This window comes from Phocoena sinus, chromosome 3 (assembly GCF_008692025.1).
Source record: "Phocoena sinus isolate mPhoSin1 chromosome 3, mPhoSin1.pri, whole genome shotgun sequence".
NCBI lineage: Eukaryota > Metazoa > Chordata > Mammalia > Artiodactyla > Phocoenidae > Phocoena > Phocoena sinus.
The window spans coordinates 173,442,339-173,465,252 of record NC_045765.1 but is presented as its reverse complement, the minus strand read 5'-3'; the positions used below and the strand labels follow the sequence as shown (position 1 = coordinate 173,465,252).

At 57.0% G+C, this 22,914-nt stretch overlaps 1 protein-coding gene across 2 annotated transcripts; it reads right to left on the bottom strand.

Annotated features, from left to right (window-relative positions):
* Window positions 1-10,006: 10,006 nt before the first annotated feature.
* Window positions 10,007-22,914, bottom strand: CLPTM1L (CLPTM1 like). 2 transcript variants are annotated; one of them, XM_032627564.1, is made up of 17 exons: window positions 22,477-22,914; window positions 21,989-22,089; window positions 20,834-21,023; window positions 19,188-19,333; window positions 18,025-18,103; window positions 17,621-17,738; window positions 17,334-17,428; window positions 16,779-16,863; window positions 15,785-15,888; window positions 14,863-14,928; window positions 13,844-13,894; window positions 13,037-13,119; window positions 12,543-12,577; window positions 11,998-12,053; window positions 11,853-11,897; window positions 11,010-11,125; window positions 10,007-10,507 (listed from the first exon to the last, which is right to left on the bottom strand). In XM_032627564.1, the coding sequence occupies exons 1-17, from the start codon at window positions 22,636-22,638 to the stop codon at window positions 10,423-10,425; spliced, it is 1,617 nt and encodes a 538-aa protein (XP_032483455.1). In that variant the 5' UTR covers window positions 22,639-22,914; the 3' UTR covers window positions 10,007-10,422. The 2 variants fall into 2 exon arrangements, with proteins under 2 accessions (XP_032483455.1, XP_032483454.1); XM_032627563.1 differs by having other exon boundaries at window positions 19,188-19,336; window positions 22,477-22,761.

Genomic DNA, 22,914 nt, shown 5'->3' with positions numbered 1-22,914 from the left:
CTTCCGTTTCATGTTTTGATCGTTTGGCCCTGAGGCGTGTGGGATCTTAGCTCCCTGACCAGGGATCGAGCCCGCACCCCCCGCACTGGAAGGCGAAGCCTTAACCGCTGGACCGCCGGGGAAGTCCCGGGATTGTCCTTCTCCTGTGTCACTGATTTCTGCTCTGATACATGTTATGTTCTCCTTCTTCCTTTGGGTTTCATCTGCTCTTAGTTTCCTAAGGTGGAAGCTGAGGATGTGGACACCTTTTCCCGCTATAGGTTTTTAGTGCCCTAACCCCTCGTATGCGTGGCTTCAGCCGGGCCTCCGACTCCCCACCAAGTACCACAGACGTGGATGTTCGTGTTTTCATTTTCATTCACTTCAAAATACTTTCTTATTTCCCTTTTGGTTTCTTCTTTGGTTCATGGCTTATTTCAAAGTGGTGATATTTCATTTCCAAATATTTGGAGATTTTCCCAGATCTTTCTGTTATTGATTTCTGACTTAATTCTACTGGGGCTAAAGAACATAATTTGTATGACTTGAAGCATTTTAAATGTTGTTTAGGCTGGTTTTATGGCCCAGAATATTCTTTCTTGGTAAACGCTCTGTATGCTCTTTTTTTTTTTTTTTTTTGCGGTACGCGGGCCTCTCACTGCCGCGGCCTCTCCCGTTGCGGAGCACAGGCTCCGGACGCGCAGGCCCAGCGGCCATGGCTCACGGGCCCAGCCGCTCCGCGGCATGTGGGATCCTCCCGGACCGGGGCGTGAACCCGTGTCCCCTGCATCGGCAGGCGGACTCTCAACCACTGCGCCACCAGGGAAGCCCTCTGTATGCTCTTGAAAAGAATGTGTACACTTCTGAAGTTGGGTGGAGTGTCTGTAAATAGGTCACGTAGAGTGAAAGTGTTCAAGTCTCCTCTGTTCTTACAGAGATTTCCTAATACTTGTTCTATCAATTCCTGAGATGGCATTGAAACCTCTTATAACTGTGGACTCCACTATTTCTCCTTGCATTTCTAAACATTTTTGCTTAATATATTTTCAAGCTCTGTTTTTGGGCACACGAACTTAAGGTTGTTATGTCCTTTTGATGAAATGATACCTTTACTTTTATGAAAAGACTATTTCTTGGTCATGTTATTTCTCTAAAATATGCTTTTCCTGATGTTAACATGGTGGATCTTCTCTCGGTGTTTGATTTTAACCTGTCTGGGTTCTTGGGTCCCGCTTTTTATTTGCTCTGGTTATCTCTGCCTTTTAGCTGGGGCGCCTAAACCATTTACATTTAATGCGATTATTAACAAGCTGGGTTTAAGTGTACAGTTTTGCTACTGGTTTCAACTCGTCCCAACTGTTCTCGCTCCTTTCCACACTGCCCTGCCTTCTCCTGCGCTGAGTGTTTCTGTCTTCCTTACTGGCTGTTTTGTTTCAGAGGCCACTTGTCTCTAACCCATCGCCGTCCACCTGGAGTCATAGCACATTTTCACACCCAGTGCAAGAACCCCCCCTGCGGGCCTTTGTGCTGTCACACATTTTACTGCTCCATGTTACGAACCTCACAAAACATTGTTATTATTTTAGCTTTAAGTGGCTTGTTACTTTTTAGATCGTTTAAATAAGAAAATAAGTCTGCACTTGCCCATGTGGTTGCTGTTTCCAGGGTTTCCCCTGCTTTGTGCAGATCAGATTTGTACCTGCTGCCCTCATCCCTGATGGAAGGACTCCCTGTAACGTGTCACAAGCAGATTTGCTGTGATGAATTCTCCCAGCTTTTGGATGTCTGTAAATCCCGTTTTAAAATGTATCCTGAGACATACCTTCAGTGGGTAAAGAATTCTAAGTCAGCAGCTTCTCTTCTAAAACACGGGGGGGTGCATGCTGCCCGCTGACCTCTGCATGCAGTTCTCGGTCTGGCTTTGTGAGGACTCGTGGGAAGGACACACAGCCCTGACCCTGAGAGCCGCCTCCAGACACCAGCCAGTGCCCAGCCGCCTCGGCTCCACGTTCTGCCTAGGGACGGGCCCTTTGATGAACTTCCGGAGGCCACAGGCTGCCAGTGTAGACATCGCCGAGGAATGAGCCCATCGATGAGAACGACTGGATTCAGAGCCAGGCAGAGGGGCTGAGATGCTGACGTACGTACAGGCCTCCCGTGTGTGCTCACGTGCCCACACCCGGTGAGGGCTGGCTCTCCGGAGCTAACCTCACTGAGCGTGACTCGACCCCGTCACCCTCCAGATCTCGCCCTTCCCTGTCCTGTCAGTGAAGACGCCTCCCTGCCCTGTTTCTCCCTCTGTGCTACCCAGGGCGTTTCTCTAACGAAACCCCATCCACCTGACCCCTCAGGGGTGCGCTGCCTTCGGCTTCAACACCAGACGCAGTCATTTTAAGAACAGTCCTGGCCTGAGAGATTCTTTACATTTGCTTTTTTTTTTTTTTTTTTTTTTTTTTGCGGTACGCGGGCCTCTCACTGTTGTGGCCTCTCCCGTTGCGGAGCACAGGCTCCGGACGTGCAGGCTCAGTGGCCATGGCCCACGGGCCCAGCCGCTCCGCGGCATGTGGGATCCTCCCGGACCGGGGCGTGAACCCGTGTCCCCTGCATCGGCAGGCGGACTCTCAACCACTGCGCCACCAGGGAAGCCCTCTGTATGCTCTTGAAAAGAATGTGTACACTTCTGAAGTTGGGTGGAGTGTCTGTAAATAGGTCACGTAGAGTGAAAGTGTTCAAGTCTCCTCTGTTCTTACAGAGATTTCCTAATACTTGTTCTATCAATTCCTGAGATGGCATTGAAACCTCTTATAACTGTGGACTCCACTATTTCTCCTTGCATTTCTAAACATTTTTGCTTAATATATTTTCAAGCTCTGTTTTTGGGCACACGAACTTAAGGTTGTTATGTCCTTTTGATGAAATGATACCTTTACTTTTATGAAAAGACTATTTCTTGGTCATGTTATTTCTCTAAAATATGCTTTTCCTGATGTTAACATGGTGGATCTTCTCTCGGTGTTTGATTTTAACCTGTCTGGGTTCTTGGGTCCCGCTTTTTATTTGCTCTGGTTATCTCTGCCTTTTAGCTGGGGCGCCTAAACCATTTACATTTAATGCGATTATTAACAAGCTGGGTTTAAGTGTACAGTTTTGCTACTGGTTTCAACTCGTCCCAACTGTTCTCGCTCCTTTCCACACTGCCCTGCCTTCTCCTGCGCTGAGTGTTTCTGTCTTCCTTACTGGCTGTTTTGTTTCAGAGGCCACTTGTCTCTAACCCATCGCCGTCCACCTGGAGTCATAGCACATTTTCACACCCAGTGCAAGAACCCCCCCTGCGGGCCTTTGTGCTGTCACACATTTTACTGCTCCATGTTACGAACCTCACAAAACATTGTTATTATTTTAGCTTTAAGTGGCTTGTTACTTTTTAGATCGTTTAAATAAGAAAATAAGTCTGCACTTGCCCATGTGGTTGCTGTTTCCAGGGTTTCCCCTGCTTTGTGCAGATCAGATTTGTACCTGCTGCCCTCATCCCTGATGGAAGGACTCCCTGTAACGTGTCACAAGCAGATTTGCTGTGATGAATTCTCCCAGCTTTTGGATGTCTGTAAATCCCGTTTTAAAATGTATCCTGAGACATACCTTCAGTGGGTAAAGAATTCTAAGTCAGCAGCTTCTCTTCTAAAACACGGGGGGGTGCATGCTGCCCGCTGACCTCTGCATGCAGTTCTCGGTCTGGCTTTGTGAGGACTCGTGGGAAGGACACACAGCCCTGACCCTGAGAGCCGCCTCCAGACACCAGCCAGTGCCCAGCCGCCTCGGCTCCACGTTCTGCCTAGGGACGGGCCCTTTGATGAACTTCCGGAGGCCACAGGCTGCCAGTGTAGACATCGCCGAGGAATGAGCCCATCGATGAGAACGACTGGATTCAGAGCCAGGCAGAGGGGCTGAGATGCTGACGTACGTACAGGCCTCCCGTGTGTGCTCACGTGCCCACACCCGGTGAGGGCTGGCTCTCCGGAGCTAACCTCACTGAGCGTGACTCGACCCCGTCACCCTCCAGATCTCGCCCTTCCCTGTCCTGTCAGTGAAGACGCCTCCCTGCCCTGTTTCTCCCTCTGTGCTACCCAGGGCGTTTCTCTAACGAAACCCCATCCACCTGACCCCTCAGGGGTGCGCTGCCTTCGGCTTCAACACCAGACGCAGTCATTTTAAGAACAGTCCTGGCCTGAGAGATTCTTTACATTTGCTTTTTTTTTTTTTTTTTTTTTTTTTTTGCGGTTCGCGGGCCTCTCACTGTTGTGGCCTCTCCCGTTGCGGAGCACAGGCTCCGGACGTGCAGGCTCAGTGGCCATGGCCCACGGGCCCAGCCGCTCCGCGGCATGTGGGATCCTCCCGGACCGGGGCGTGAACCCGTGTCCCCTGCATCGGCAGGCGGACTCTCAACCACTGCGCCACCAGGGAAGCCCTCTGTATGCTCTTGAAAAGAATGTGTACACTTCTGAAGTTGGGTGGAGTGTCTGTAAATAGGTCACGTAGAGTGAAAGTGTTCAAGTCTCCTCTGTTCTTACAGAGATTTCCTAATACTTGTTCTATCAATTCCTGAGATGGCATTGAAACCTCTTATAACTGTGGACTCCACTATTTCTCCTTGCATTTCTAAACATTTTTGCTTAATATATTTTCAAGCTCTGTTTTTGGGCACACGAACTTAAGGTTGTTATGTCCTTTTGATGAAATGATACCTTTACTTTTATGAAAAGACTATTTCTTGGTCATGTTATTTCTCTAAAATATGCTTTTCCTGATGTTAACATGGTGGATCTTCTCTCGGTGTTTGATTTTAACCTGTCTGGGTTCTTGGGTCCCGCTTTTTATTTGCTCTGGTTATCTCTGCCTTTTAGCTGGGGCGCCTAAACCATTTACATTTAATGCGATTATTAACAAGCTGGGTTTAAGTGTACAGTTTTGCTACTGGTTTCAACTCGTCCCAACTGTTCTCGCTCCTTTCCACACTGCCCTGCCTTCTCCTGCGCTGAGTGTTTCTGTCTTCCTTACTGGCTGTTTTGTTTCAGAGGCCACTTGTCTCTAACCCATCGCCGTCCACCTGGAGTCATAGCACATTTTCACACCCAGTGCAAGAACCCCCCCTGCGGGCCTTTGTGCTGTCACACATTTTACTGCTCCATGTTACGAACCTCACAAAACATTGTTATTATTTTAGCTTTAAGTGGCTTGTTACTTTTTAGATCGTTTAAATAAGAAAATAAGTCTGCACTTGCCCATGTGGTTGCTGTTTCCAGGGTTTCCCCTGCTTTGTGCAGATCAGATTTGTACCTGCTGCCCTCATCCCTGATGGAAGGACTCCCTGTAACGTGTCACAAGCAGATTTGCTGTGATGAATTCTCCCAGCTTTTGGATGTCTGTAAATCCCGTTTTAAAATGTATCCTGAGACATACCTTCAGTGGGTAAAGAATTCTAAGTCAGCAGCTTCTCTTCTAAAACACGGGGGGGTGCATGCTGCCCGCTGACCTCTGCATGCAGTTCTCGGTCTGGCTTTGTGAGGACTCGTGGGAAGGACACACAGCCCTGACCCTGAGAGCCGCCTCCAGACACCAGCCAGTGCCCAGCCGCCTCGGCTCCACGTTCTGCCTAGGGACGGGCCCTTTGATGAACTTCCGGAGGCCACAGGCTGCCAGTGTAGACATCGCCGAGGAATGAGCCCATCGATGAGAACGACTGGATTCAGAGCCAGGCAGAGGGGCTGAGATGCTGACGTACGTACAGGCCTCCCGTGTGTGCTCACGTGCCCACACCCGGTGAGGGCTGGCTCTCCGGAGCTAACCTCACTGAGCGTGACTCGACCCCGTCACCCTCCAGATCTCGCCCTTCCCTGTCCTGTCAGTGAAGACGCCTCCCTGCCCTGTTTCTCCCTCTGTGCTACCCAGGGCGTTTCTCTAACGAAACCCCATCCACCTGACCCCTCAGGGGTGCGCTGCCTTCGGCTTCAACACCAGACGCAGTCATTTTAAGAACAGTCCTGGCCTGAGAGATTCTTTACATTTGCTTTTTTTTTTTTTTTTTTTTTTTTTTGGGGTACGCGGGCCTCGAACTGTTGTGGCCTCTCCCGTTGCGGAGCACAGGCTCCGGACGTGCAGGCTCAGTGGCCATGGCCCACGGGCCCAGCCGCTCCGCGGCATGTGGGATCCTCCCGGACCGGGGCGTGAACCCGTGTCCCCTGCATCGGCAGGCGGACTCTCAACCACTGCGCCACCAGGGAAGCCCTCTGTATGCTCTTGAAAAGAATGTGTACACTTCTGAAGTTGGGTGGAGTGTCTGTAAATAGGTCACGTAGAGTGAAAGTGTTCAAGTCTCCTCTGTTCTTACAGAGATTTCCTAATACTTGTTCTATCAATTCCTGAGATGGCATTGAAACCTCTTATAACTGTGGACTCCACTATTTCTCCTTGCATTTCTAAACATTTTTGCTTAATATATTTTCAAGCTCTGTTTTTGGGCACACGAACTTAAGGTTGTTATGTCCTTTTGATGAAATGATACCTTTACTTTTATGAAAAGACTATTTCTTGGTCATGTTATTTCTCTAAAATATGCTTTTCCTGATGTTAACATGGTGGATCTTCTCTCGGTGTTTGATTTTAACCTGTCTGGGTTCTTGGGTCCCGCTTTTTATTTGCTCTGGTTATCTCTGCCTTTTAGCTGGGGCGCCTAAACCATTTACATTTAATGCGATTATTAACAAGCTGGGTTTAAGTGTACAGTTTTGCTACTGGTTTCAACTCGTCCCAACTGTTCTCGCTCCTTTCCACACTGCCCTGCCTTCTCCTGCGCTGAGTGTTTCTGTCTTCCTTACTGGCTGTTTTGTTTCAGAGGCCACTTGTCTCTAACCCATCGCCGTCCACCTGGAGTCATAGCACATTTTCACACCCAGTGCAAGAACCCCCCCTGCGGGCCTTTGTGCTGTCACACATTTTACTGCTCCATGTTACGAACCTCACAAAACATTGTTATTATTTTAGCTTTAAGTGGCTTGTTACTTTTTAGATCGTTTAAATAAGAAAATAAGTCTGCACTTGCCCATGTGGTTGCTGTTTCCAGGGTTTCCCCTGCTTTGTGCAGATCAGATTTGTACCTGCTGCCCTCATCCCTGATGGAAGGACTCCCTGTAACGTGTCACAAGCAGATTTGCTGTGATGAATTCTCCCAGCTTTTGGATGTCTGTAAATCCCGTTTTAAAATGTATCCTGAGACATACCTTCAGTGGGTAAAGAATTCTAAGTCAGCAGCTTCTCTTCTAAAACACGGGGGGGTGCATGCTGCCCGCTGACCTCTGCATGCAGTTCTCGGTCTGGCTTTGTGAGGACTCGTGGGAAGGACACACAGCCCTGACCCTGAGAGCCGCCTCCAGACACCAGCCAGTGCCCAGCCGCCTCGGCTCCACGTTCTGCCTAGGGACGGGCCCTTTGATGAACTTCCGGAGGCCACAGGCTGCCAGTGTAGACATCGCCGAGGAATGAGCCCATCGATGAGAACGACTGGATTCAGAGCCAGGCAGAGGGGCTGAGATGCTGACGTACGTACAGGCCTCCCGTGTGTGCTCACGTGCCCACACCCGGTGAGGGCTGGCTCTCCGGAGCTAACCTCACTGAGCGTGACTCGACCCCGTCACCCTCCAGATCTCGCCCTTCCCTGTCCTGTCAGTGAAGACGCCTCCCTGCCCTGTTTCTCCCTCTGTGCTACCCAGGGCGTTTCTCTAACGAAACCCCATCCACCTGACCCCTCAGGGGTGCGCTGCCTTCGGCTTCAACACCAGACGCAGTCATTTTAAGAACAGTCCTGGCCTGAGAGATTCTTTACATTTGCTTTTTTTTTTTTTTTTTTTTTTTTTGCGGTACGCGGGCCTCTCACTGTTGTGGCCTCTCCCGTTGCGGAGCACAGGCTCCGGACGTGCAGGCTCAGTGGCCATGGCCCACGGGCCCAGCCGCTCCGCGGCATGTGGGATCCTCCCGGACCGGGGCGTGAACCCGTGTCCCCTGCATCGGCAGGCGGACTCTCAACCACTGCGCCACCAGGGAAGCCCTCTGTATGCTCTTGAAAAGAATGTGTACACTTCTGAAGTTGGGTGGAGTGTCTGTAAATAGGTCACGTAGAGTGAAAGTGTTCAAGTCTCCTCTGTTCTTACAGAGATTTCCTAATACTTGTTCTATCAATTCCTGAGATGGCATTGAAACCTCTTATAACTGTGGACTCCACTATTTCTCCTTGCATTTCTAAACATTTTTGCTTAATATATTTTCAAGCTCTGTTTTTGGGCACACGAACTTAAGGTTGTTATGTCCTTTTGATGAAATGATACCTTTACTTTTATGAAAAGACTATTTCTTGGTCATGTTATTTCTCTAAAATATGCTTTTCCTGATGTTAACATGGTGGATCTTCTCTCGGTGTTTGATTTTAACCTGTCTGGGTTCTTGGGTCCCGCTTTTTATTTGCTCTGGTTATCTCTGCCTTTTAGCTGGGGCGCCTAAACCATTTACATTTAATGCGATTATTAACAAGCTGGGTTTAAGTGTACAGTTTTGCTACTGGTTTCAACTCGTCCCAACTGTTCTCGCTCCTTTCCACACTGCCCTGCCTTCTCCTGCGCTGAGTGTTTCTGTCTTCCTTACTGGCTGTTTTGTTTCAGAGGCCACTTGTCTCTAACCCATCGCCGTCCACCTGGAGTCATAGCACATTTTCACACCCAGTGCAAGAACCCCCCCTGCGGGCCTTTGTGCTGTCACACATTTTACTGCTCCATGTTACGAACCTCACAAAACATTGTTATTATTTTAGCTTTAAGTGGCTTGTTACTTTTTAGATCGTTTAAATAAGAAAATAAGTCTGCACTTGCCCATGTGGTTGCTGTTTCCAGGGTTTCCCCTGCTTTGTGCAGATCAGATTTGTACCTGCTGCCCTCATCCCTGATGGAAGGACTCCCTGTAACGTGTCACAAGCAGATTTGCTGTGATGAATTCTCCCAGCTTTTGGATGTCTGTAAATCCCGTTTTAAAATGTATCCTGAGACATACCTTCAGTGGGTAAAGAATTCTAAGTCAGCAGCTTCTCTTCTAAAACACGGGGGGGTGCATGCTGCCCGCTGACCTCTGCATGCAGTTCTCGGTCTGGCTTTGTGAGGACTCGTGGGAAGGACACACAGCCCTGACCCTGAGAGCCGCCTCCAGACACCAGCCAGTGCCCAGCCGCCTCGGCTCCACGTTCTGCCTAGGGACGGGCCCTTTGATGAACTTCCGGAGGCCACAGGCTGCCAGTGTAGACATCGCCGAGGAATGAGCCCATCGATGAGAACGACTGGATTCAGAGCCAGGCAGAGGGGCTGAGATGCTGACGTACGTACAGGCCTCCCGTGTGTGCTCACGTGCCCACACCCGGTGAGGGCTGGCTCTCCGGAGCTAACCTCACTGAGCGTGACTCGACCCCGTCACCCTCCAGATCTCGCCCTTCCCTGTCCTGTCAGTGAAGACGCCTCCCTGCCCTGTTTCTCCCTCTGTGCTACCCAGGGCGTTTCTCTAACGAAACCCCATCCACCTGACCCCTCAGGGGTGCGCTGCCTTCGGCTTCAACACCAGACGCAGTCATTTTAAGAACAGTCCTGGCCTGAGAGATTCTTTACATTTGCTTTTTTTTTTTTTTTTTTTTTTTTTTGCGGTACGCGGGCCTCTCACTGTTGTGGCCTCTCCCGTTGCGGAGCACAGGCTCCGGACGCGCAGGCTCAGTGGCCATGGCCCACGGGCCCAGCCGCTCCGCGGCATGTGGGATCCTCCCGGACCGGGGCACGAACCCGCGTCCCCTGCATCGGCAGGCGGACTCTCAACCACTGCGCCACCAGGGAAGCCCCATTTGCTCCTTTTAACAAACACAGAGAAAAACCACATCACACGTTCATTTCTGGGAATGGGGTAAATGCCAGCATCTGAAACCTTACATGTTATACCAGATCAAAAAACGTGTTACAGCCAGAGAAATTTATTTTAAAATAGAAACATACATACATTAAGCCTTAAAATAGTCAAATTTTAAACAAAAAGGAAAAAAGCCATTTGATCCCAGAGTCTGCACGGAATGGATTCAAAGAGGCGTCTGATGTCCCCTCAAGGACTGTTTACAGGCCCCGAGACGAACTCCCCCGGGTGGGGGCAGGGCAGTGACAGCGCAGCCCCCGCCAGCACCGGACGCTCCCGCAGCCATGGTGACCGGACAGACGTCCACGCGGGCAGCGGTGGCAGTGCTGCCAGCTCCCGTCGGACACAGCGTGACGGAACCCGGGGACGTGAGGGACATTCGGGGTTTTGGCAACGCAGGGGGCGTGATGTCAGGAAGTTCCACCAAAGCCTCTGCGCGGCTGCGAGCAGCCAGGGTCAGGCTCAGTCTGCGTGGGGTTTCCGCTGGGGATTCCCCTCGTAGGACTCCCCAAACTCATTCACTCTGCTCTTATCCACGGGATAAAGCCTGCAACGAGACCACGCGTGCGTCACGCCAGCTGGTTTGGACAGACGCGTGCGCGTGTCCTGGGCGCTCGATGGCCGAGACCCGGACGGTCGGCTCACCACGGGAGAGGCGCGTGTGGGTTTGCCCCGTGCCCTCCCGGTGTTCTCGTGACGGTCAGGCCAGAGCTCTGCCCTCGAGGCCGATGAGAGACGAGGACAGGGATGCCCAAGGAGAAGCAGGGCTGGGATGCGTCCACAGGGGACCTGACCCCGGGCCCCCGCCGCGCAGCACAGGGGCTGAGGCAGCTCCTCCGTCGGGCTCTGCTAAACAGCAGCTGCGAGCGACCCTCACGCCGCAGGAGAGCCGTGTGCTCGAGGGGCGATCAAATCAGACAGAAGCAGCGCTCCGGCACCCAGGCGCCAGGCGCCACCCACCACCCACAAATCTCTCCCCACAGGACCAGGCGTGGGTCTGCGGCCCGAGCGAGTCCACTGGGGCAGCAGCGCCTCAGGCCGGCACTCACCATCGCTGGTAAAGGTACACGAGAAACACCACGTCATCCCTGAAGCAGGCCAGCCGGTGGGAGGTGGGCATGGTGATGATGAAGGCGAACACGTCGTCAATGAAGGTGTTGAAGGCCTGCGGGCGGGCGGGCGAGGCTGTGGGACAGGGCCCCAGCGCCCACCCGGACCACCCAGGCACACGGTCACATCCCTGCACTCGCGCCGCCCACTGACCTCAGAGCCACCCCACGAAGCAGCAGCCAGCTGGGGGGGGGGGGGCGGGAGGGGCTGACGCCCAGGGTACCCCCTTGCACAGACTCCAAGGCCCAGCGTCCCACCTGCTCTCCGCACGCGGGACCCAGGAGCACCACCTGGGAGCCTGGCTATCACGGTGCCAGCCTGCCCGAGAACGGCCAACCGGTTCTGAAGGCGGAAGCATGTTCTAACCATTGCCCCACCCCAAAGCCGCTCGCTCTAGTTCACAGCCAACAGCACCGGAGGGCCGTGTGGTCCCCACCTGTGTGTGTGGGACAGGCCATGATGCACCAAGACAGCCCTCGGCCAGCCCGGCCCTGGGAGACTGGACGCGCCGTCTGGGTGGACACGGACCCAGCACCCCAGACACTGGCCACCGGGTCAAGGGCATCTGCCTGCTCTTTGATTCGTGTTGGCAAGAAGCAGCACGGCTCTAACTCGGAGAACCCCTTGTGCCGCTGTGACAGAGAAGCCTGGCCTTTCAGAGTCGCCGCAGGGCACCCTATGTCTTAAAGGAGCCCCCGACGCTCTTCCACAGAGGGGCCTCCTGACGCACGGCCCAGCCTGACGGCAAGTCCCCGAGGGCCCTGTGCGGGCGAGGCACTGACCTTGTAGGTGAAGGCCTTCCAGGGCAGGTGAGCCACCGACTTCATCTGGGGACAGGGAGACGGAGCACATCAGCGGCGGCACAGGGACGCGGGGGGCGGCACAGGGACGCGGGGGGCGGCACAGGGACGCGGGGACGCGTCTTACCTTGTAGTTCACGAAGAGCTGGGGCAACATGAAGAGGAAGCCAAAGGCATAGACTCCTGAGGAGACAGACGCGGCGTGGAGACGTGCCGTCTCGGGCCTGCGGCCGCCCCCCCAGGCTTCAGGACCACCTGACCCCCCACGCCCGAGAGCACCGTCCTGCGGTGAACCACCCGCCTCCCGCCCGCGGGATTGTGAGACAGCGCCCCTGCCCACGCCCGGTGAACGCGGCAGCCCGCGAGCCTGGCCCTGTCCGCCTGGCAGAGCGGCCGCGCGGTCAGGACGAGCCTAGTGGGCGGGCGCTCCTCCCAGGACACAGGGTTGGGGGCTGGGGCTCCGGCGTGCCCTAAGACAGCGGGGTTCCCTGCCCGCACCCAACCATTTCATGGAGAGCACGCCGCCCACGGCCAGTCCCGCAGGGCCCAGAGAGGAGAACACGGGGCAGGGCGGGGCCTGACTGGGACCTCTCGGCACACCGGGCCACGCAGCGGCGGGACAAAGCGACCCGCTGTAAACGCTGTCTCTGAGACAGGAGACCCAGGACTCACCATTGACGAAGCTGCTGACCAACCAGGAGTACCAGCTGGAAGGGAGGAGCGGGTGATGGCGGAGGCCGCAGGCCCCGGTGCTAGTCTGCTAACCGCCGAGCCCCACACACGCCCTCACGCTCTGCTCTCCAGTCCCGGGACCCTGCGGGCTGGCCAGGGGCGACCTGCACGGGGAGCGGCTTCCCAGGAGCCCTCACCGAGGTGAGGGCAGAGACTCGGCACCTACCGACTTTCCTTCACGACTTCCAGCGAGACGGGAAACCACGGACGCCCGTGGACGCCTCGGCCCCTGTGGCCCCGGGCAGTGTGTTCAAGCCCGAGGCCTGCTCCCGTGAGCGTTCCCGACCCCGCAAGGACCAGAGAGGGCCGCGCAGAGCCAGCAGCGGCGGGCAGGCCCAGGCCTGCGGCCGAGGGGCGTCCCAGTGCCGGCCCCACTGCTGGCCCCGTCAGTGACCCTGGGCTCCAGCTGAAGAGTAGCAAAGGTGACGTCCTACCTCTTATATCTGACATTCAGCAGAGAATAGATGGCGCCCCCGATGCAGAGAGGGTAAAGGAGGTACGACAAGTATTTCATGGCCTACGGGGAACAGAAAACGTCCAGTGGGAGTCCACCATCAAACCTGCGGAAACTTTCTCGATGGAACTCACAAACGGAACGGGGAAAACACCCAGAACGTTTAGGGCAGCGAAGCTAGTCTGTGTGGAGGACGTGTGTCAGTGAGCGTTTGTGCAAACCCCACAGAACGTTCAGCACGAAGACCGCACAGCAGAGATAACAGTAACAGTACCGGCCCGTGAAACACAGCCAAGCTGACAGACCGACCCAGGGCAGAGAAATGACGACACGTCCTGGAAAGAACTCTGAAGAAATGCTCCCAGAACTCCGAGGTTAGGGCTGCCTTCCAGCTAACGCGGCGTATCACCCTTAATTCTGATTTGAACTTTAAGAACCCAATAAAAACTGGGATGCAGCTGATGCCCGTTAAACCAGAAAATAAAATCATCCCCGCTCGGGAAACGTGTATTACATCAAACTGAAAACCACAGTTCCCCTCGGCAGGGGGAGTCTGATGGCCTAGGACGCAGAGCCTGTGGGGTCACCACGTCTCAGGGACAGAGGCTCAGCTCGCAGCCCCACAGCTGCCCACCAGGAATAAGATATCTCCCGGTGGTACAGGACTCAGCACGGGCGCCCGCAGGGGCTGGGAAAGAGAGGAGCCCCCGGCAGGCAGGCTCCCTGGGGGTCCTGGCTCCAGGACACCGCCTCCAGGCAGGCACGCGTGCCCCGGGTCACCGCTCACCTGAGTGTCATACTCCTCCGTCCGCCTTTCGGATTCACTGCAAGTACCGAACTGCAAGGAAATTCAGCGCAACCACGTCAAACCGCGGCCCAGGCAGGCGTCTGCGCTCCGCTGCGCCGCCACGCGAGGAGGGACAGGGCGGCAGGCTGAGAGGCACGAACCCTCGGCCCAGGCGTGGCAGCGCCCCGCTTCAGAGCCGCGGGTGCAGAGGACCCGACGGCCCCAACCCGCGAGCCACACCGTGTGGGACGCGAGGCGGAAGCAGGCCCGTGGGCCTGTGCGGCCCTCCTCGCGCCGCTTCCTGTTCCCAGTTCCGTTGAGTTTTGCAGTGAAGACACTGCTCTTAAATCAAAGTGGATTCACTGGGCTGACTCAGGTCGAGAGAAGACGCATCCCATCTGAGTGCCCTGCCCTCGACCTGGAAACCTGGAGTGTCATAACCCCCAAGGCCTGTCACAGAAAGCAGAGTGAGCTGCCCGACCGCGGACCTCACAGTGACGCCCAAGCCCCCGCCCGAATCTGCCCAGGAAAGTCCACACCGAAGGGCGGCTCTCAGGGAAGCTAGGAACTGCGCTGTCACGTGGCGGCACCCCCCGGCAGGAGTGGGGAGCGCCACCCGAGCCTGGCCGACCAGCATCCCGCCCGGTCACGGAGGTGGACGTGCTGCTCAGCGCGCTGGGTGCTGGGCCCACGCCTGGGGACCCCGGGCGCATCAGAGAGCCCCGGAGCCTCGTGGGCAGAGCTGCAGAGAGGTGCGGTGACCCGCCCACTCGCCCCGAGACGCCCCTGCGTCTCCCTGCGGGTCTGCAGGTGACAAGCTGCCCCTGGGGTCGGAGGGTCAGCAACGTGAGCACGTGACGATCACCGGCCCTACGGTGACCTGCATCTCACCAGGACGCAGCTAGGAAGTGCATCAGCAGTTGGCCTGCACGAGCAGACCGGCCGAAACACGAAGGAGGTGGGCTGGGAGAAGCCGCAGGAGGTGACACATCCCCGAGAGGGCGCGGCTAGGTCCCTACCTGAAATGCGGGCCTCAGGCCTCTCCAGATGACGGTCACCTTCAAGGCCTTTTTCACTTTCCACAGCTGAGAAGTTGAAAAGTCCACACTTCAGGCTCCAGGACCAGGGAGAAGCCAGGACCCACTCCTCGGACAGCGACTGACCAGGGCACCGGCCGCTCGGGGCCCTCGCGCCCCAGCCCAGCCCCCGGTCTCCAGCCCACACCCACCCAGCCTGTGCGCCCACATGGACCCGACCCCCTCCCCGGGACCACTGAGGTGGCGCTGGTCGGGCCGTCCCCCCGCCCAGCCCACCTGCACTGACGCCCCACTCCGCCTGTCCCCAGATTCGCCCTGGCACCTTCTTTCTGCTCCCCAGGGGACCCCAAGCCCCACGCCCTGCTGTGGCCGGGTCTCTCCAGGACCCTTCCTAAAGTGGGACCTGCACCATGGCCGTGAGGTCGGTTCCGCACGGTGACTAGTGCCCACGGGGGGGTCCCGCCAGCACTTCCTCGATGGGCGGTGCCAGCGCAGCCCCCAACCCGACAGCCGTGCGAGCCAGTGCCCACTGGCAGGGGCCCTGGAATACGACCACAGCCGAGGGTCCCGGTCAGGGTGGTGCCAGAGGCCTGCCGCCCCCTCCACTGCCCCTGCATCACACGTTCTGCTTCGCACGGCGTCCAGCGCAGCGAGAGCTGCACGGGCTTCAGCCACTGCGTTAGCACATCCCATGGACGGACGGGCCAAGCTGAAGCTTCTGGGCCACGAGAAACGTGGAGGCATTGGCAGCTCTGCCCGAGAAGCCGCGGCAGCCGCGCCCTCACCCTGCTGCCGCGCCGGCGGCCACTTCTTTGGCAGTGACGCGGGTCCCGACTGCGCCGAGCGCTTGGGCCCCGGAACCACAGACACGGCGCTCAGACCGGCGCCCCGGCGGGCAGCTCACCTCGATGGCAGCCCCGATGCCCGCAGGAACCAGCACCAGCAGGCTCGTCCGCTCGTCCAGCAGGAACAGGAAGATGACCACGGTGCTAAAGCAGCGCCAGAGCACTGGGGAGAAACGGGCTGTGCTGAGGCCCGGGGAGCGGCCCCCCCCGCGCACCAGCACCCCGACCGCTTCTGCCCCTTTGTCCACTACAAAGGAACCGCGGACCACAGGCAGCGACGGGAAATGCAAAACGATGACAAAAGGCTACGGCCCCAGCAGAAGGCAACCTCAGCAGGTGAACGTGCGTAAGCTACACTGACAGACACAGGAAGCGTGCTAAGAACACTGGTTCCCGACGGGGACCCCGCACGCTAATCCCAGGCTCTCCTGCTTTCACACGGGCCCTGCGGGGCTGCATCTGTCCTTTAAAGGCTGCACTTCGTCCTTTCAGGTTGTGCTTTAGGAGACGCCGCGGCCGTGGACACACTCCCAGTAGGGAGCTCCCCGCCGGGAGCTCAGGCCCCGGGACCCACAAGCCCCGCTCGTGCCACAGGCTGAAAAGGCCAGGGGAGGGCGCAGGAGGGTTCAGCGGGGGACCCTCCCCCACAAGGAAGCCAGAGGTCATGACAGAAGACCCCGAGACACGGACTCTGGACTCGGGGGCCACCCAGCATCCCAGAGCACCCACTCGGGTGTCACTTCCGCAGGAGGAAAAGAACCGTCTCTTGCTGGAGACCCAGCTCGGGAGCCGAGCAGGACTGTGAACCGACACAGACGGGCGCTGAGCACCGGCACCCGTGTCGCCTGCCCTCCGTGCTCCCAGGCTTCCGTGGCGCTCACCACGACAGCGGACATAGCACCCTCCCGGGCTGTCACCACAGGGGATCTAAAAGCCCCTCCCGAACAGGAGCCACACTGGCCACGGGCGATCGCAAACTGTAGGTTTATCACCTGCCTGTATCAGCGGCGTGGGACAGGCCCTGAAGGCGGGGGCCGTTCTCGCAGCACCTACCTGCCTTGGTGGACATTCCTGTCATGCTCTTCTTTTTCTTCCAGAAACTGATGTCATTTTTAAACGCTAGGAAATCAAAAAGCAGCTGGAAAGAAAACAGGACGGCGATGAGCCCCTCGAGCTGTGTAGACAAGCCCGGGCCCGACCTGAGATGCTGGCCTTTCAGTAACACCCGTGTCTCCCAGCACAGCTCTGGCGAGATTCGGCTTCACTGGCGGCCCGTTCCCAGGCCCTGGGAACCGGCTGCGGCTTGGCGCCGGTGCCTCGCGGCCTCAGCCCTGCCCCCTGCCGAGCCCCCAGCCGCGGTGTCTAACGGGGATTCTGCCGGCAGGGCTGATCCGTCACTCTCTGAACTGCCACACCATACCTCCCACGAGGAAACGCTTGTTTTACAAAGCCATTCGTCGATCTCGCTGCTTTTGGATTTGTTTTCAAAACAGCTTCCAAAAGCAGCAGACGAAGCCCCAGGTCCTTCAGCTGGTCAGCGCCCGAGGTGCAGACCCTCTCCTGAGCGGGGTGGGGGGCAGGCCCCGCTGAGGGCCCGGGACCACTCACGTGGAACGCGGCCACGAAGAAGGTCAGCGCTAAGAAATACAAGTTGGTGTCGACGAAAATCCCTTTCACTTCGTCAGCATCCTTCTCTGAAAACCCTGCGAAGGACCGAGACCCTGCGTGAGACGGACACCGCCCTGGCCGGGCTACCCCTCATCGGCAGGAAGAGCTCCGCGGGCCACACGTGCCCTTTCAAGGGGGACGATCGCACAGGCGGAATGGAAGCCGGGCTCCGGGGCTCCCGGGCTGGACTGACCCCTGAACCCGGGGCGCCCGCCCAGCGGCCTCACCGAACTGCTGCAGTGAGAACACGGCGTCCTGCATGTGGATCCAGAAGCGCAGCCGCCCCAGTGAGATCTTGTCGTAGGACACGGTGAGGGGCAGCTCGGTGGTGGAGCGGTTGATGACCTGCGGGGAGGGCGCTGTCAGAGCCCAGCCCCACGCACGCCGCTCTGCCCGGACCCAAGGCCGCGTCTCCCCTGCGCTCTCCTCCTGTGGGGCCCCAGCTGTCTTCGCAGCCCCGGCAGGGCGCCTCCCCCAGGAAGCCCTGGCACCCTGACCTCCCGCCTACCACCCGGGCCCTGCGCGTCTCTCGTGACCACAGCCCCGGGCGCTGGCGCCTCCCGGGCAGGAGCTGGGGGCCCGCCCGAGCGGCCGAGCCGCGCACAGGCCCGAGGGAGCCCTGGCTACTCACCGTGAGGTCCTTGACCCGGCTGCTGAGCTGATCGATGAACAGGATGGGCAGGTAGTGTACTGTCTTCCCCAGCCGGATCCTGGGGGATTGAAGCCATTTCAAGGCCACAGCGAGCTCCCGGGCCCCCAGGGTGACCTCACAGAGCTCACTTCTCTGCATCTTCAGTGGCTTCTGGTCGCAAGAGTCCCAGGACATGCCTCCCCAGGGCAGCAGGGGCGCCGTGAGCTACGTTCTTCCCCTTAAGAGCTGCCACCAGGAGGAGGTGGGGACCATGCGCACAGTGGGACACCACTCAGGACGCGAGGGGAAGCAAGGGGCCACGTGTGCGCTGACACGGGGCAGCCCGCGACGTGGTGAGAAGCCAATACCCATCGACCCTCCACGCCCGGCTTTCACTCCATGACCCTTCTGTGCCTTTCACACTCAACCGTGTGAATGGATCATGCGTTCAGAAATTAGATTTCAGTTTTACAAAAGGGAAAACCTCATGACACCACCACAGGACCCACTGGAAACTGAAGAAGGAAACAATTCTGAGCAGAGCCATTTCTAGGTGCTACGTGACGACCCACTGACAGGCTGTGATCTCACAGGGGGGCTCCCTGAAGTGGAGACACACGGGATAATCTAAGTCGGTCAATTTTAACAGTCGTGCTTACGAGAGCAAGTGATGGGAACAGAACAACCTAACAATCAATTTTTAAGCAAAGGTAATCGAGTCAGAGCTAACAGGACGCAGACAGGACAAAACCTCCCGTGCAGGGTGCAGAGGAATAGGGTCTCACCAAGGCTCTCCATTTTCCCTTCCAGCTTCTGCCAAGAGCAAGGGGCAAGATGACTGCCTGTCGTGTCATCGCTTCCCTTCCATATCCTGGCGGCAGCCGTGATCAGCAAGACCCCCGGGGAGGAGGGACAGGCTGGGGTGCTCCAGGAAGCACCCCAGGCCCCTCGTCACAGAGAGGGCTCAGGAATGTGGGCACGGCTCATCTGCTTTGGGATTCTGGCTGGCCTCGATCCCTCCACCCCCCACCCACCAGGTCACCCCTTTGCTGTCCGCTCAGGGAGTGAACGAGCGATGCGCAAAGCTGGGCAGGTGAACGTGAACTACGGTGGCCTTCCCACCGTCTGGGCCTCAGCTCAGCGGCCAGACCAGCAGCACTTACATCTTCATGTACCGATGCACATCAGCGGGCAGGGAGGCCCCGTCAAAGACGAAGTCATCCACCATCACGTTCAGGGTCAGCCTTGGTCTCCAGTGAGACACGGGTTCGTCCAGGGCACTCGCTGGCCTCTTCTCAGCCTCGATCTGCTGCTACACGTAAGGACTGACTTAGACGAAAAGACCAAGGCTGGGGCGGGAGGGGCCCGGGGGGTCTGAGGCAGCAGGGTGCTGGCACTGTCACCTGGGAACAGCCCACGAGCCGAGAGCACAACCGTAAGAAGGGCCAGCGGAGCATATGGGAGGACCCACGGCTGCCAGCTCCCCGACTCTCATACCCGCACTTCCTTCTCCCAACAGAAGACAAAGGGTGTGCTGTTTCGCACCACGGGGTCCTGGATCTCACTGCCTCCTGTTTCGGGCCCTCTTCCGGAGCAGGGATTCCGAGAAGGACGAGCCTCCGGCACATTTGCAGGAGGTGCTGGAGCTGAGAGCCCCGCCCTCTGCAAGGAGGCTGAAGGGAGACGCTTCTAAACCAGCTCCACCCCGCTGTCTGGAAAGGGGCATGTCCGTGTCTAGGGAAAAAGCCTAAAGCTACCGACTCAGAAACAAACTCCGCCCGGCAAGGAAACCTTGATTTCAGATCTAACTGAGCAGCTCTGTGAATCATGTCATCCTATTAATATTTATCTCCTCCCTAAAGCCACAATTTAGCACTAACAGTTACACTGAAAACAGCCTCCCAAGGAGTAGCGACAGCTAACGTTTATTCAGCACCTGTAAGTCCCAGAGACTCCTTCCGCCCTTCACACCCCAGCCTGGCACCCCAGAAAGGCCCATGAGGCAGTGTCGTGCGGTCCCCGGGGAAACAGAACTGAGGGGTCTTTCCAAGGACACACACGAGACAGCTGCAGACACATCCTGGAAAGCTGCCGCCCCTGGCGTGGATGACTTCCCTTGCATTCAGCGCGGACCCGAATACCAGGATCGCTCTGTCCCACCCTCCACTGCGGTAATGACCGCGTATGCGATCTCCAGCCTTTCCCTGTACGTACAGCTTTCTATGGGTGTACAAGATACAATTTGCACACACACCTTTTTCATAATTTTGAGTTATATCCTTAGAATAAATATTCAAGCGTTGTCCTGTCCTACACACAGCGCAGTGTCTCCCAACTCTAAGTTCTGACTGCAGCTGAGCTCTGCAGAAGGGGCTGCCCTGGACCCACTGGGGTGCACACACGCTCTCTGGGGGCTGAGAGGTCCTGTGGCCTGAGAAGGCATCTAGGTAAAGAAAGTCACTGAACAGGCTTCCCTGGCGATCCAGTGGTTAAGACTCCACGCTTCCACTACAAGGGGCACGGGTTCGACCCCTGGTTGGGGAACTAAGATTCCGCATACCACACGGCACAGCCAGAAAAAAATAAAAGACAAAAATCACTGAACTACTTAAAGTGCACGTCACTAGTTCGACATAAATTTATCTGCAAACCCATGAGAAGTTACTGAGCTGAAAATGTATGTGCCAGTAACATCTGATCGCTTCACTTCCCAGCAGTCAGTCCAGCGCCAGATGCAAACCGTATGTGCAGACACGTGTGTGTGAACTACAAGGGGGTCAGCAGGTTTCCTTCAGCCGGCACCGCTCACCTGCGTGGCAGATTCCCCAGTGAGCAGGTTCACCTCTTCCGGTTTGGGGACCATGTAGGTGGTCAGCGGGCTCACCAGGTGCACCTGCTTCCCGTCGTGCCAGGGCAGGACGCCGGCGTGATGGACGAAGATGTAGGCATACAGCGTCCCGTTGTTCCTGGTTTTCTTTGGAACAGAAACATTGACTGTCCTGCAACAAAACAAATGATGATTTCAATCACGTACACATTACGTTGTGTGTGTGTACACAGAGTGGAGACTGTGCAAATATTTCTATAAAAAATGTTGTTGCCGACCAAAACCAACTAATTTTAGCTGAGAGATACTAAAAACGAAACCCAGCTACCTGGCTGTTACTGAAGTCCTGAGTGCGCACATTTATGGAACACACCCTGAAAGCACGGCAGCTGCCCAAAAGCTGAAACGCCTGCATTCCGGGCGCTGAGGTCACAGGCTAAGGGGGCCAACACCAAACGTGTGTGCCCCGCCCCCTGCCCCGCCCCCGTGGCGGCTAGAGGATGTGTATCCCGCAAGGTGCTCACTCTGACGCCTCCCAGACAACCAAGAGGGAAGAAGAGAACTTGTGACAAACACATGATCTTTAAAATTAAACTTGCTGGAATTTAAGAAACTAGAACCATAGCTTAAATACAGCTTCAAAAAGTCACTCTACAGACGTCAACGTTTATATTGCTTGCTCTGTTGCAAAGTTATATTTCACTTAATTATGATTTTCTGCTAAATTCTTCCCTCCGCCCCCTTCCCCTTTCCCTTCTAGACGACATAACTGAACCACTTCTGCCAGGAAAACACAAGCTGTTTTCTGTGGGAAACTGCGTGTGTAAGCTCTGTTCCCCACGTAGTCCCCACCATAATCCCCACTCCTCTGGAAGCTCCCCAGGGCCGCACCGTATCCCACAGCTGTCAGACGCTGGGTAAGCTACTTCCTAAAGGACAAACTCGGCGTCTGCTACTTTCAAGTAAAAAAGTTTGCTTGTGTGCGTATCACACACCCCTGCAATGAAAACGCTCTACCGTGCACGAGACGGCTGGTGACGCTGCTTCTCCGTGGTACCCTCCTCACGTGCAGAACGCCGACCTGTCAACAATCTCAACGTCAATGATGCCTGCCTGTCACCCTGTCCACAACCATACCTTTCAAATTTGGACTCCACGTCAAAGTCCTCCACGTTCAAGACCAGGTCCACGTTGTTCTCGGCACCCAGGTTGGACCGTGTGGCGGTGTACACGCTGAGCTGGAAAGGACGTCAAGAAAGTCAGCTGGGCAAGGCCCCTGGCAGAAAGCACACAGAGACCTGACCAGCCACACAGGGAAAGGTGCATCTTAACTCCGCAAGGGACACAACTCCGCCCGGTGACAGGACGTTCCGGGTCGCGCCTGCTGCAAAGGAACAACCTGCTCAAGTGTGTGGCTGCCTGATGAACGGGGCAGGGGTACAGGGACTCTGGACGCCATGTGATGGGGTGAAGAGGGGCACGGGGGCCAGCGTGCGGGCTCAGGAGCTTTAGGATTCGGGGGCGGGGAGGAGAGGACTCAGCCCAGACCCGATCAGGTTCAGGTGCGAAGGGCCCGGCCCCGCCCAGCCCGAGATCAGAGGTCAGGTGCGAAGGCCCGCGCTCACCTGCAGCTTGGGCCTCCGCGCCAGGTAGGGCTGGATGCAGTTGCCGTCGCCGGCGCACGGGCGGGTGTAGACGATGCCATACATGACCCAGCAGGTGTGCACCACGTACACCACGAACACGCCCACGACCAAGCTGGTGAAGGAGCTGCGGCCGCTCCACATGGCGCCGCCGCCGCCGCCGCCCGGCCCGGCCCGCCTCGCAGCCGCGGGCCCCGCCGCCCGCCCGTCCGGCGCCCCGCCGGCCGCTCCGGCCGCCGCCGCTCACGCGAGAGCCGCCGCGCGCCGCCGCCACCGCCGGGCAAAGAACGCGCTGCGCGCCGCGGGCCGCCAGCCGCCCCGCATGCTCCCGCCGCCGCCGCCGCCGCCGCCGCCGCCGCCGACCTGTCGCTGCGGGATTCGCCGGTGCGCCGCTTCCGGGCCCCGCCGCCCGCCGGAAGT